General features: G+C 30.2%; 1 protein-coding gene across 1 annotated transcript in view; it reads right to left on the reverse strand.

The window, feature by feature from the left end:
- Nucleotides 1–14,701, reverse strand: part of LOC115889906 (glutamate receptor ionotropic, NMDA 2B) — a 285,735-nt gene that overhangs the window by 75,591 nt on the left and 195,443 nt on the right. Inside the window, exon 9 of the mRNA XM_030909998.1 lies at nt 3,895–4,107. Within this exon, the coding sequence (XP_030765858.1) occupies nt 3,895–4,107 (213 nt within the window). The remainder of the gene's footprint in view (nt 1–3,894; nt 4,108–14,701) is intronic.

Consider the following 14,701-nt stretch of genomic DNA (forward strand, 5'->3'; position numbering starts at 1 on the left):
CATTTGACAAAAAATGCACAAACACTTCTGCAAATATCCCAAATTTAGAAATAACTAGTGTGACTACTTCGTTTCAATCGAAGTAGAAAGAATCGGCCTACAAATATGTGGTTGTTTATTCAAAACATTTATTTTTAACTTTAATAAAACGATAACCCTAGATTTTTCCGGTGTGTGTATTTTGATTAAAAGAAAATGTATAAAAGTGGGCAACGGCTGTGCCGCCGGTCAAGCTTAATCACGTGACTGAAAGTTTATTTGGTATAAACTGTAAACATTTATTTTTAAAAAAATCAATCCTCCAGAAGTACCAGTTATATCAGTTAGACCAATATATATACACTATAGGTTACACCTTGTTTAATATTTTTTGTCATAATGTGGCTGCATCTGATTCTCATCTCTTTCTAAAAACGCTATTGGATAAAATAGTGTGAATATTTAATGATCAGATTTTGATCAGAAAACAAGTTCTTTTTAACATCAAATTGCTTATGTACAGGGTGGTCGAAATTGGTCTGTTTTAACAGAAAAAAGCTATTTCCTGACTAGATAGAGTAAAACCGACATAGATGTCATGGGCTCGGTTTCTGAGACACGTTTAATGGTGTAAACTGCCTGTTGAGATTTTCACTGTTAAATGAGATACGGGGTCTTTTTGAATTTTTTACCATTTGGAAAATTGTCCATAACTTTTGTATTTCGCGGAATAATAAAATTCTGTAAAAACGTTCTTAAGACACTTTTTTAAGCACAATCCAGTGGCGTAGTCAGTTTTTTTCAATACTTGCTCTTTTTGTCAGAAATAATAAAAAATATAATTTTTTAAATAGAAATCATAGTTGGCTATGCAGTTAAAAAAATGCTGGCGTTTAACCCTTTCCAACGATATAAGGTTATGTGTATTTATTTCTAAGAATGAGAAAAATATTAGGTTTTTATCTTCATATCGAAGCGGGCCTTGATTTTGTGTTGACATAGTTGCCTAATTATTTTTTATCACAATTTAATATTCTATATTATTATTTATCTGCATAATTGAAGACTTTTGAAAAGGCAAATCAATATTCTATAATAGTATTACCATTAGTTAATAGTATTACACAATTAAAACGCCAGGGTTACAACTGACCTATTAAATGAAGGATTTAAAAAAGCGTCTTAAGAACGTTTTTACAGAATTTTATTATTCCGCGAAATAAAAAAGTTATGGGCAATTTTCAAAATGGTAAAAAATGCAAAAAGACCCCGTATCTCAGTTGGCAGTGAAAATATCAACAGGCGGTTTATGCCATTAAACGTGTCTCAGAAATCGAGCCCATGACATCTATTTCGGTTTTGCTCTATCTAGTCAGGAAATAGGTTTTCTCTATTAAAACAGACCAATTTCGACCAACCTGTACAGTGATTTCCTGATTATTTTTTTATGAAACAATTACTTGACGTGGAGTAATCATGTGGACAATATTTCTGAAAAGATTGCGAAAAATATATTTATCACAAGAAGTCTGAAAAAAAATATCGGATAAAAGAGTGCTCATGGCAGCTTATTACTCTCTTGTTGTATCTCATACTACGTATGCAATAACAAGTTAGGGTCACTCTGTGCATATGAGCAGAATATTTAAGTTGCAAAGAAGAGTATTATATTTAGTTGCTATATATTAGACCATTTGCTACGTTCTTAGATTTTAAGTCCCAAACATTGCTCTTGAGATTTTGTCCCGCTAGAATAACCATCCGCCGCACTGTGGAGCGCTGGTCAGCGCGTGACGTAGCATCCCACGGCGACTACGACAGCGGCTATTTGACGCGATCGAACAGTCCTTTAGAATATATACAGTCCTTGGGGGTGAACCACTTTTGAGACGCTCCCGGTATTGACGAAATAAAGCAATGTTAATTTGTATTCTACTACTAAAGATTTTGGTTTAAAAAAATCATGATATACACACCATTGTTTACTCGTATCCTAACAATAAATGCAGTCTCAAAAGATAAATCCAGACAATTTGAAATGCAAAACAGGAATTGGCAGAGGTCTAGTCAAACAAAGTCCGAGCATTTCCACACTCATAACTCCCGATTGGTCTATTTTACTAACTTTAAATCGGCTAGAGATAGTTTTAATTAAAATGAAAGACTGGCTCTAAATTTACTATAGCTCAAGGGATTAGTACCGTGCAAGGTCGGCGATGAAGATCCCTTTAAATCGAAGAATAAAGGAGGCAGGGAGGTTCAAATCAGGTGGGATACGGGGGACTAAATCGTATTCAGAAAGTTTTGGGGAGTATCTAATTTATGTGGCGAATTATGACAGGTTTATAATTAAAATCTAGATTAGATTATTGTTTTAACCCAGTTCTTTAATTAATGTTATACAGGGTGCTACAAATTCGGGTATTTCGATAACCGTAATGCTCTACCATTTCCAATCCATCTTCCGGGGAAACGATTTGATTGTTTATATTATATTTATATTATTTATTTTATATTATCTTTATTTTATTGCATTTAATTTAACGCTGTATAAAAAAACACTAATTAATTTAATAGAAACATTCTTTAGAAGTTCCTGCTAAATGAATTATTGTTTTTTGTGTACAGCCTTAAATTCTTTTGTTAAAACTCTTAGAACTACTAAAACCAAAATAAGATATTCTGTATTTCTTTATTTGCCTTTCACCTTGCTACATAAAGACCATTTCCCAACAAAAACTACCTAATTTCCTTTTCCTAGGACGTACTAGAAATCCTATTTGTCCCCGAACAACGCTGAATATTGAATTTTATCGTTCCTGGTGTTTTCGGCAAAGATCCAGCCTGAATATTTTCGCGCAGAAAGCCTCACAAAGGTTTCTCTCGTATGCGGGAAAAACGACCACATTTTCTCACTTTTTTTAACGCTTACTTTAGATTTGTAATTCCGGTTTTCCTTTGTCAGATATTCTCACGTTTGAACGTGCATGGAAGGAACAAACTAAGATGAATGGAAGAACTATGTACTGGGTGTCCCATTTTTGTGTGTTTAAGGGGTTTCTCGTTATGAGTAGTGATTGGTTGTTAGTTTTTTATTGTTAACCCATATTAACAATAAAAAATAAACAACCAATCACGGCGCGTCTCGATCAATTTCAGGAAAGTGGGAACTAATTTTTATAACAGGGGCTTATATATATATATATACGAGGCAGTCAAGGTTAAACATTGTTTTGGCTTCAGAAAAATAAGTAAACATGGAAAAACTGATATGAAAACAGTTACCGATTGTTAAATTAAATTGACTATTCCTCGAAGATTCCACAAGAATATTTATAGTTTTAATCAATGTCTAAAATTACTAATTACAATATAGTAAAAAAAACTGTGTTTATTAAAATGTGGTTTTCCTATGTTATAGGGCTTGTTTCTCTCTACAATTTCCTATCTCACAATGTACCGTTTGTGTCCGGGAAGGGCTCATAGTTTCATAGTTGTCGATTTTCGAAAGAAATCAGTATATGTATATTATTTCGTATATTTTTTATTTTATTGATTTTATGGAAAGCACTGTTCATTAAAATCTTGTATCCTATGTTATAGGACTTGTTTCTCTCTACAATTTCCTGTCTCACAATCTACCGTTTGTGTCCGGGAAGAAATTATAGTTTCATAGTTGTCGATTTTCGAAAGAAATCAGAAAAGTGATTTTATGGAAAGCAATGTTCATTAAAAAAAGTAGCTAACTAGCAATATACCATTTATCGGCTTATAGTCCACGGTATTGCGCCTCATGAACAAAATACACACAAAATTTAAAAAAAAATGGGGAAGAAATACAATCGATCTTACAGAGCGCAGTGCTTGCGACACATGAGGAAAAAAAGTATATTCTTGGAATATAAAGCTACTTACATTGTTAAAGGTGACTTTCATATTGAACCCGCTGGGCGACAGCCATTCAAATAAGAAAATTGTGAAGGTTGAAGCATGGATAGCCACAACACCCACTAACATCCAGGATGCGGCGTCGAATGGTTCCAGAAAGGCAGTGGGAGATATAATTCCAGTTCTTTTAGCCACCACAATGGCGATGCCAGTTTCCATGTAGGGTACACTGAAATCCACCTTAAAGAAACAAAAAAAAACACATAAATAAAATTTGGAAATAAATAATATTTTAAAGGATTAGTTTGTTTTAAAACAGTATCAATTTTTCAGTATTATGATAGGTACCTACTTATACGTACTATACTACTTAATGACCTGACTAAAAGTTTATTTTATTTGAACTATAGGAATATTTATTATTGACACTTAGTAACATATCTAAAACAAAAATTGAGGATTCCATAATGAATTAGTCAAGTTTAAGTAGGTTTTCGTAATATAAATTTTTGTCATAATTTTATGTACCACCCTGTATAATATTTAGTCAACTACTATAAAAATTTAAGTAAAATAAAACCTTTTCTAAAAGACAGACAACATAAATTATTTATAAAAATTTATCAATTCAGAAAAAACTATAATTCTCTACTTCTACTCAGCCTATGTATTTTTTGACATAAAATTACAAAAATCTCAAAATCCATTAAACTTAGGTATAGAACATTATACACAAAACATGTTTAGAATTTGATGCTAAATCCAAAAAATGCAAAAAATATAGACAGTTCCATTTAAAATAAGGAAATTGACGGCCATTTCCGGTCAAACCGGAAGTGCCAGGAAGCGGAACATATTCCAGAAAGAAAGCTCACCTCGAATTATCCCTATACTGAAAATTTCATATTTCTATCTCTATTAGATCCTAAGAAACTTTTAATTATTCTCTGAAAAAACCATCCCTACGAAATATTCAAAAGTCGCTCCGTTTTTCCTATCATCCAACATAGTTGGCTTTGGTTGCCAGAGTCTCTTAGCAACGGCCGACAAAAAAACTGAATGTTTGTTATTATTTGGCGTTACTAGACGGAAAAACGGCTTGAACTGTGTTGATTTAACTTGTTTTAAATTATTTTACGTTGTGTGTCGTGTATTTTTCAATTTAAACGCGTAAATTAGTGAACAAATCGTGAAATTGTGTGAATAAATAGTGAAAATGGTACTTTGTAGGTGATATTTTCTCTTCATCATGGTTAAATAAGGTAGGATGTTTAGATTTTATAATAATTTAAGAATATTTTGTGTAATTTCACAATTTAAAGCTATAGATGTGCTATTTTATTATGTTTAGTTCTATTTATATGCTTTACTAAAGATTTTCTTTGATTTTATACGAGGGATATGTATGTTACATGAATTTATTTCAAAATTTCGGTTTATTTGATCATTTTTTAGTGTTTCCATCGTGGTACGGCTATATAATATAAATTTTAGTTATTTTTTTGATTTACTGGTGCCATTAAAAGGCGTTATCACAGATTTTTGATCAATTTTGCTAAGGTTATGGAAGTTTTTGTCACTTGGCTTCAACATTTTAGCATAATGATTAGATATTTTTAATATTTTAATGGATATTATTATAAAATATCTGAATTTGAAGGTTATAGATCCAGAATTGGGTTTATATTTTTATCTACTGGGTGTTTTAGCTTAAAATATACCTTATAATTTAGCTTATTATACAGGGTGGTCCGAACTGTATTCCGGAAACTTCTGCAGCATATTCCGCAGATAAAAATAAGTTAGAAAGTTTGAATAAATGTATGTCCTAAAGTGCTTAGTTCTGGAGATATAGGGTGTATAAGTTTTATTTTTATTTCGATTTTTTCCAAATCATTTCTGAAGTATCGTCAATATTCGGATGAAAATTGGTGTCTGGGAGTTTTTTGACATAAAAAATGTGATTTTGATTTCAATACTCCTACTTGAATCTACTCCTACTTGAATCTACTTGATAAATAATACTACTTGACTCCTACTTGTAGATCGCTACGAGTAATGGTTCTCGAGATATTTTGAATCTAAATTATCAATATCTGTCATCATTGACATAAATTAAGCATGTTGACTAAATATTTATTAGACTGACATCATAAATTTGAAATGTTTTTGTCCCAAAAGTTCAAAAGAAACTGTTTTATCATATTTTTTCGAAGAAAAATTTAGTTGGCGTTAAAAACATGTATACAGGGTTGTTCACCACATACGACACGGAGTATTGTAGCTAAACGATGAGATTTTTACAAATTGTAAGTTTGGGGTTCGTTGAAGGACTATTAGAGCTACAATTTAAAAATATTTTTACAAGATACAGAGTGTCCCAAATAAATAAAAAATATCAAAGTTGTATTTTTTTAAATGGAACACCCTGTATATTATTACATTTTTAGTTTCTACGATTAAAATAAAGGTAAATTTGATTAAGGTTTATTATACTTAAACCTTACCGTTTTTGAAATATTTTCAATTTTGTGAAATTGCAGTAAAAATTTTAAAGCTTCATTTCTCCAAGAGTATCAATGTTTTTAATGCTAAATATTTAATGAAGTTTATTTATTGATCAGTTATTGTGTTGCAATAATAAAAATAATACTACCTTATACAGAGTGTCTAAAAATTTATTTTAAGTAATTATTAGCTTCAAACGGCAATAACTTCTTTAATTTAAATGGAATACCCTGTATATTTTAGGAGAATCAGATGCACAATTAAATTGTCTATCAAATTGTATTATACCATTTTTTACCTATCCCTTCAAGTTTTCGTAGAAAATGCATTTTCTTATCATTTAGACCTCATTTATCAATATATCCATGGAATATTGACATTTTAGATTGTTTTTAAAGCAACAAATGTACAAAATGAACAGACTAGTAATATTATCGTTTTTAGCAAAACGATAATATTACTAGCCCATTTGTATGCAAAAAGAAAACTATTTAAATCTTTATAAAAGAGTATACCATTAATTAAATATAACACCATTATTTCCGCCCATATACTAATTAATTACATACTTAATTGTGTTCGTTAATAAATTATTATAAATAAATGTGGATTTGAGTCAGAAATCAATATAATAATAACTTATCAAATTAAAGTCTCTGTTGTTATAAATAAGCATTTATTAAAAAATGAAATATCATTTTTAAGGTGTTACTTTTTATCACACTGTCTAATGCCCATACAAAATCCAGTTTTTTAGTATTTGGAGCAATTATTATTAATCAACGCAAACAGTCAGTTAATGTAGTTTGAATACTGGAATCACAGCTGGAATCATATTAATTGATCCTCTTTAACAAATATTTAAACAGTTTTTTTTATTTTTTAATGAAATAAACGAATTATATCGACAATATTAGTATCTGTACTCTTTAAAAATTTGGTACATCTTTAAAAATAATCTGAAATGTCAATAGTCCATGGGTATATTGATAAATAAGTTCTAAATTACAAGAAAATGCATTTTCTACGGAAACTTAAAAAGAATAGGTAAAAAATGGTATAATATAATTTGATAGACAATTAAATTTTGCATCTGATGGGCTCGTAAAATATACAGGGTGTTCCATTTAAATTAAAAGTTATTGCCGTTTTTAGCTAAACGATAATATTACTAGTCTGTTCATTTTATACATTTGTTGCTTTAAAAACAATTTAAAATAAATTTTTAAAGGCTCTGTATAAGGTAGTATTATTTTTATTATTGCAACACAATAACTGATCAGTAAATAAACTTTAGTAAATATTTAGTATTAAAAACTTTGATACCCTTGGAGAAATGAAGCCTTAAAATTTTTACTGCAATTTCACAAAATTGAAAATATTTCAGAAACGGTAAGGTTTAAGTATAATAAACCTTAATCAAATTTACCTTTATTTTAATCGTAGAAACTAAAAATGTAATAATATACAGGGTGTTCCATTTAAAAAAATACAACTTTGATATTTTTTACTTATTTGGGACACTCTGTATCTTGTAAAATTACTTTTAAATTGTACCTCTAATAGTCCTTCATCGAACCTAAAACTTACAATTTGTAAAAATCTCATCGTTTAGCTACAATACTCCGTGTAGTATGTGGTGAACAAGCCCTCTACAAGTAAGAGTCATATTGACATCAAAATCAAATTTCTCATGTCAAAAAACTCCCATGCACCAATTTCATCCCAAATATTGACGTTACTTCAGAAATTATTGACAAAAAAATCGAAATAAAAATAAAACTTCTACACTCAGTATCTCCGAAACTAAAAATTTTAGGACATACATTTATACCAACTTTTTTACTTATTTTTCTCTGCAGAATATGCTGCCAAAACTTCCAGAATACAGTTCGAACCACCCTGTATTATTTATTCAAATAAAAATAAATTACAACGTAAATGATGTCGGCTTGACGTCGCCAAAATTATCATATATCGTCGGTAACCAGCCGTCTTTGTCGCCGTTTTTTTTTCAATTAGTATGGTATAATAATTTATGTAGTCCTGTACGTCTCATTCTATTAAATTTCTTTATGTAGGAGATAAATTATTATAGAGACTATTGTTACAATATCTTTATAGACGAGTTATGCCTTACGTCTCTAAGCTAGACAAGACTAATAAATAATATTTCCTCTATTGAACAGGACTAGTGCTGAAACCATTTATATTAATGCTGAAAAGAAGTTCTTTATCTGTTACGGAATGAAAGAAATATTAAGCTGTGATTGATGAGTCTCTTGATAAGATGGCAGCGTTTTATCCAATCTATTTAAACGAAGAATGATAATATAAATTCGTTATGTTTTTTTTTGTTTTTGTCTAGACTTTTTTCTTTGGAAATATACAGGGTGTTTTAAAAGACATGTGCTATCTCTCGTGGAGATTCCTCACGTAAAAATAAGACTTATTTTTTATATCGATATATGTATGTCCGATTCTGCTTTGTTTCGTAGCTACAGGGTGTTAAAATCTTAATATTTTTTCGAATTATTGTAATTGTTATTAATAAAATTGCGTTTATTTCATCAAGGAGAACGAATTCGACAAAATATCAAGAGATAACTTTTAATTGGAATTAAACGGCAAGTCAGTGGCGTACATGTTTTTTTTGAAAAATATTCCAATAACCCATATCGTCGGCTTTATGACGAAAAGGCGTATCTCGATTTTTGGCGATTTTGAGATATCAACGTCAGGACATGCCCAATGGGTCATATTTTAACATAGCGAATTTGCGCATCTCAATATTGTACGTTTTTCATTTTATATTCGTTTAAAAATTTGCCCCATCTCAAATACTGCAATTCTTCGTTATGACGAAGAGACGTATGTTGAGATAGGGCTCTTTGTTATATCAATTATTGTTATACCAATTGTTATACTACAAGAAAGATAGAATCTGAGATAGGTCCTTTTGTTTTAAGTTATGAAAAGGCATGCGAGAGAAAATCACACCATTCTACCTAATTATTTTCTGACGGTTGCTTGGGACAAAATAAAACTTCTATCATGGCAGCAGCTCTCTTTTACAGTGTGATTTTAGAGTCTGTTTTTGCCAAAAACCATTGTTAGAATTAGCTAGACTCTGCACATAGCTGTATGGGGATGCAAAAGATTGTCCGAGAATAAATGACCGAATAAAAGGAAAATTTTGATCGAAAGCAAAACAACGAAACTAAAATTGCCCTAATGGAAAATTTCCCGAAATCATAATTTCTCTAAGAACATTTTAGCCAACCAAAAACTTGCCCGAAAAATACAATAATTTTTATCTCATTATCATTGTCAGGCTATTGGCATTGTCATCCCTGCCAATTTTTGGAAAATTTTATTTATTTTGCTTATTATCATCCAGCATAAACACGTAGAATGGAAGTCGAATTTGTTAAAATTGAACAGGGAAAACAGAAACTGTTACTCCACAGTTATTTGTATAAAAAAAAACGAATGAAGGAACATGTTTTGTTTTTGTTTTGTTTAAATGCCCTGTATTAATGCCCTCAATTAAGTAAATAATTACTAAAAATATATTAGTTAAAAAATACATTTTTGTATAAAAAACAATATTATTAAAATAAGCTAGATAAGAGTATTTTAATTGATTATTGTCTTTGCTTCAGGAATGAAAATTGTCTTTGTTTTCAGTTGATCTAATCCAACGCGAATAAAAGTATTTAAAAATATTTGTTTCTGATTTTTTGGTGATTTTCAGATTTTTTCTTGTATGTATGTATTGTATTTTCTTGTAAGTATTCCATAATGTGAATATTGTATTATTTTTTTTCTTATTAAGAACACTGTACCGTCATTTTTAAATTTATTTTACATGGGCGTATGTATACTATTCGTTCGGAAATAAATTTATTATTATCATAACAAAAAGGCCTATCTCTATTAAACAACTAAAAATAAATTATTTATTAGGATTTACGCTCAATTTATCTTCAGAGCGTTTCCTCAATGTCTCCGTTTAAGCGTAAATACAAAAACACTATTAAAAAATTAAAGACTTTACATTTATTGCCCAAATAAAGTAAGTGATTTTCTTTAAATTGCTGTCAAAATTTATCGACACTTTTTTAGCTTTTTCATCACTGAGTACAACTGATAACGGGGATGGAGAAATAGCCTCTGTAAAACCGTCTCAGATACTGGTTTTTGTCAAAACTCTGAGACTGTACGATGAGTTATAACTCAAGAAGGGTATACCTACAACAAGCGTTTAATAATAACAGTTTAGTTTTAATAATTAAAAAATAATGAAACTCGGTTGTTTTGTTTTCTAAATTTTGAATTATTCAATTTTTAATGTATTTTATACAATGCTGCTTCGCTGGAATAGAGATGGTTTGAAAATAAATTCTAATTCTCAGTTCAGTAACGATAAGCGCATTTTAAAATTCTCTAGAAAGATGCAAATAAAAATAAGAAGCCCTCATTTTAGAAACGAAAAAGAACAAAAACATTTTATATTTTTGAAGGCCAGGAATATCTATAGAATTTTTATAAAAATAGTTTAATGGAAGAAGATTTTCTATGAGTAAAATTTGAAATGCTTAATTTTATTTATTAAAACTTGTTTTTCTGAAAATTTTATAACATTTTTTTTCTTTTTATTTGATTCACTGTTCGAAAATTTGTTTAAGTTAAATTTTCTATGGTATTAGCTCTAAAACAGAGGCTATTACAATTTCCCACATCATAAATTAAAATTAATTATATCCTATGGAGAGATAAAGTTACAGCGATAAAAATCGTAAGCCACTGGAGACTGAAGATTTATTAAAGAGTTAAAATTAACACACTGAAGTTTCGTTGGTGTTGTAACAATTTTCAATCCCTTGAGAATAAATCTGTTGTACTTGTATAGGACAAGAAAGAAATAATTATTAAACACAATCATACATATAATAATGGCAGTTTTATCTCATATGAAGCGCTTAAAGTGATTATGCACTGCTGGGAAATAATAACTTTACCAATCGGAAATCCTATTACCAACCAGAAACAAACATATTATACAGTTATTCAAGTTTTTTTAGGAAACGAAAGATGATTTTTTTTAAGAAAGATGATTTTCTTTTTCTTTTTATTATATCTTTCTTCATTTAAACGCCTCAATGCTTGGAGAGATCGCCTCAAAGTCCGATTTTTCGTCGCTGGCAATTATTTCAGCTTATTTAACCGTAAAATTAAGAAAACATTAAACAACCAAAGAAATAAGAGAGCCGGCCTAATGCGGATTTGCTTTTTTTCAAGCGAATTATGCGGTTTATGCTCAGTCTCGTTAAATTCTGTTCTCAAAAAGTACTTTAATTAGTCTTGTTGAAGAATCATCCCCGGGATCCCCGAGGTAAATAATTATGAAAATTTTACGCGGAGACAATCGGTCATAATTTTGTACTATTAAATTTTATTAAGGATTTTTAAAGCTTGAATAATTACTATATTTGTGTTTTTTTTAGAAGTTTTTTTAAGGAATAGAATTTTAATAGAATTCTTTTTGAAATCTAAAATAGCTATTTATGTAACTAGTACCTAAAATGATGTTTTTTAGGACGAATCATTACTGTTTGCGGACGAGGCGTTAGCCGAGTCCGAAATAGTAGATGAGTCCTAAAAAACATAATTTAGGTACGTGTTACATACACTATTTTTTGTCATACGCTTTTTACAGTTTTTTAGAACGCATATTTGCAAATTTTCCATATTTGAAATTATAATGTTTGAAAAAGTTGGCTTATAAATTCATATCTTAGTAACGAGTTTGTTTATTTCATCGCATTTTGACATGTCATTCGAAATTTGTCACAAAATCACACAAATTCATCAACAATTTTAAAATGTTCCAAAATCCCGAACATATTGCTAATAAGGCCAAAGAAATCGTGTTGGATTTACTTCCTGTGAAGTCTCGTGCCATTTACCAGAAAGAATATGATGTTTTTAATGAATGGAAAGACAAAAATGGCGTATTCGTTGTAAATGAAGATGTATTGCTAAATTATTTCCACGAAAAAGTAAGTACCTAGGTACCTATTTAAAAGAGGCTTTTAAATTAAAATATTCTTAAATTACAGTCACAAACATTCAAACCATCGTCAATTTGGTCGAAATATTCCATGCTGAGAGCAGTGTTAAGTGTTAAAGAAGATATTTATATTGACAAATTTCCAAAACTTATTGCTTTTTGAAGAGGAATTCGGTTGGTTACGAGCCTAAAAAGTCTAAGGTTTTGTCCATAAAAGAGATCGGTGATTTTTGGCCACGGCTAGTGATGAAACTTATTTACTTACTAAGGTAAGTTTGCGATAATGATTTTTAAAAATATATAGATGGTTTCTTATTCCATTGTATTTGATTTTTAGGTAGCTCTTGTCATTGGCCTTTGTGGAGCATGTAGAAGAGAAGAATTGTACTCTCTACGAGTGAAGACATCATAGAAAAAGACAACAGCTGCCTTTTAGTTACCCTTGCGGATACAAAAACTAATATCAAAAGAGTGTTTCCGGTGGTGAACGAAGGGAACGTTGTCAATCCAGTTGAGTTGTATAGAAAATATGCTTGTCTTAGGCCAAAAAATGTACCACATGATTATGTCTTCATCTCTTATCGTAAAGGAAAATGCACCGTGCAACGAGTCGGCATTCATTCATTTGGGAAGATGCCATCGATTGTAGCAGCATTTTTAAAGTTGTCGAACCCAAACGAATATACAGGTCATTGTTTCCGACGTAGTTCTGCTACTCTTGCTGCAGATGCAGATGTGGATTTTACATCGCTGAAACGCCTAGGAGGTTGGAGGTAAAAATTTTAATATTTTCCGATCTTGTTCTAAACAACAATAATTATTTAGGTCGTCCACAGTGGCCGAAGGTTACATAGAAGAATCTATTGAGAAAAAGAAGAAAGTTTGCAAACTGCTAATGGGGGAAAAGAAAATCGCGACCACTTCCACGGATGTATTACCAAGTACATCATCGTTCGCATTTACTCCACCTCATCAGAAAGTAAATTTACCTGCCAATGGAGGAGTCGTTTCGATTGCAGATGCAAGTTTTCAAAATGCACAAAATTGTTCATTTCATTTTTATTTTTCCAAATAACTTAGCTTTTGATATTGTTAGTATTTAATAATTTAAAATCAAATACAATGGAATAAGAAACCATCTATATATTTTAAAAAATCATTATCGCAAACTTACCTTAGTAAGTAAATAAGTTTCATCACTAGCCGTGGCCAAAAAATCACCGATCTCTTTTATGGACAAAACCTTAGACTTTTTAGGCTCGTAACCAACCGAATTCCTCTTCAAAAAGCAATAAGTTTTGGAAATTTGTCAATATAAATATCTTCTTTAACACTTAACACTGCTCTCAGCATGGAATATTTCGACCAAATTGACGATGGTTTGAATGTTTGTGACTGTAATTTAAGAATATTTTAATTTAAAAGCCTCTTTTAAATAGGTACCTAGGTACTTACTTTAAACAAATAACTTAGCTTTTGATATTGTTAGTATTTAATAATTTAATTATAAATATATGTATAATTTTATGTGATTTTGTGACAAATTTCGAATGACAAAATAAAACAACCAAATAACGAATTTAGACATTTTAGTCCATAAAGGTTGCCATGACGACCTTTACGGCCTAGGCCGAAAAAGAAACATTTTACGGACTGAAATGAGTCCGTAAAATAGCTGTTTTTGGGAGCGTATGACAAAAACCTTTTTTATGTTATTTATATTTATATTTTTTTCCATAGCAACTGTTAAAATGGCTTTATATCTATCAAAAATAGTGGATAAAATAGTACTTTAACCGCAAGGGTGGATTAAATGATACTTTAACAGCGAGGATAGGTTAAAAACTTTATTTCTTCTCGCACGTTTTTTAATTGCTTCCATTTTTGAAAATTTTTGCATTCCACTTCATATGTTATTCGGGATTTAAATGGAAGTAGTTTGGATATGGCGTTTGCCGCCTCAGCCTGAATATATGTTGGTAATTTACTTATTTCGTTTTCAGCCATTTCTGGCTCCAATTCATCAGCAATCGACACGGAAGAAAATTAAAAAATATTGACTCAAAACTGACCACTAAAGAGACAGCTTTATTTATTTGTCAAATTGTATAGAAATCAACGCCAACCCAGCACAATATTTTTTCTACTCGTAATGAATTCCTTGAAATAATAATTCCTGGATATTTTTTAAAACGTAATGGAACTATGGAAAAAAATATTGTTTTATACACGACGATAAAATTTCATTCG

The sequence above is a fragment of the Sitophilus oryzae genome, unplaced genomic scaffold (assembly GCF_002938485.1).
Source record: "Sitophilus oryzae breed Bouriz unplaced genomic scaffold, Soryzae_2.0 scaffold_857_pilon_pilon, whole genome shotgun sequence".
Lineage (NCBI taxonomy): Eukaryota > Metazoa > Arthropoda > Insecta > Coleoptera > Curculionidae > Sitophilus > Sitophilus oryzae.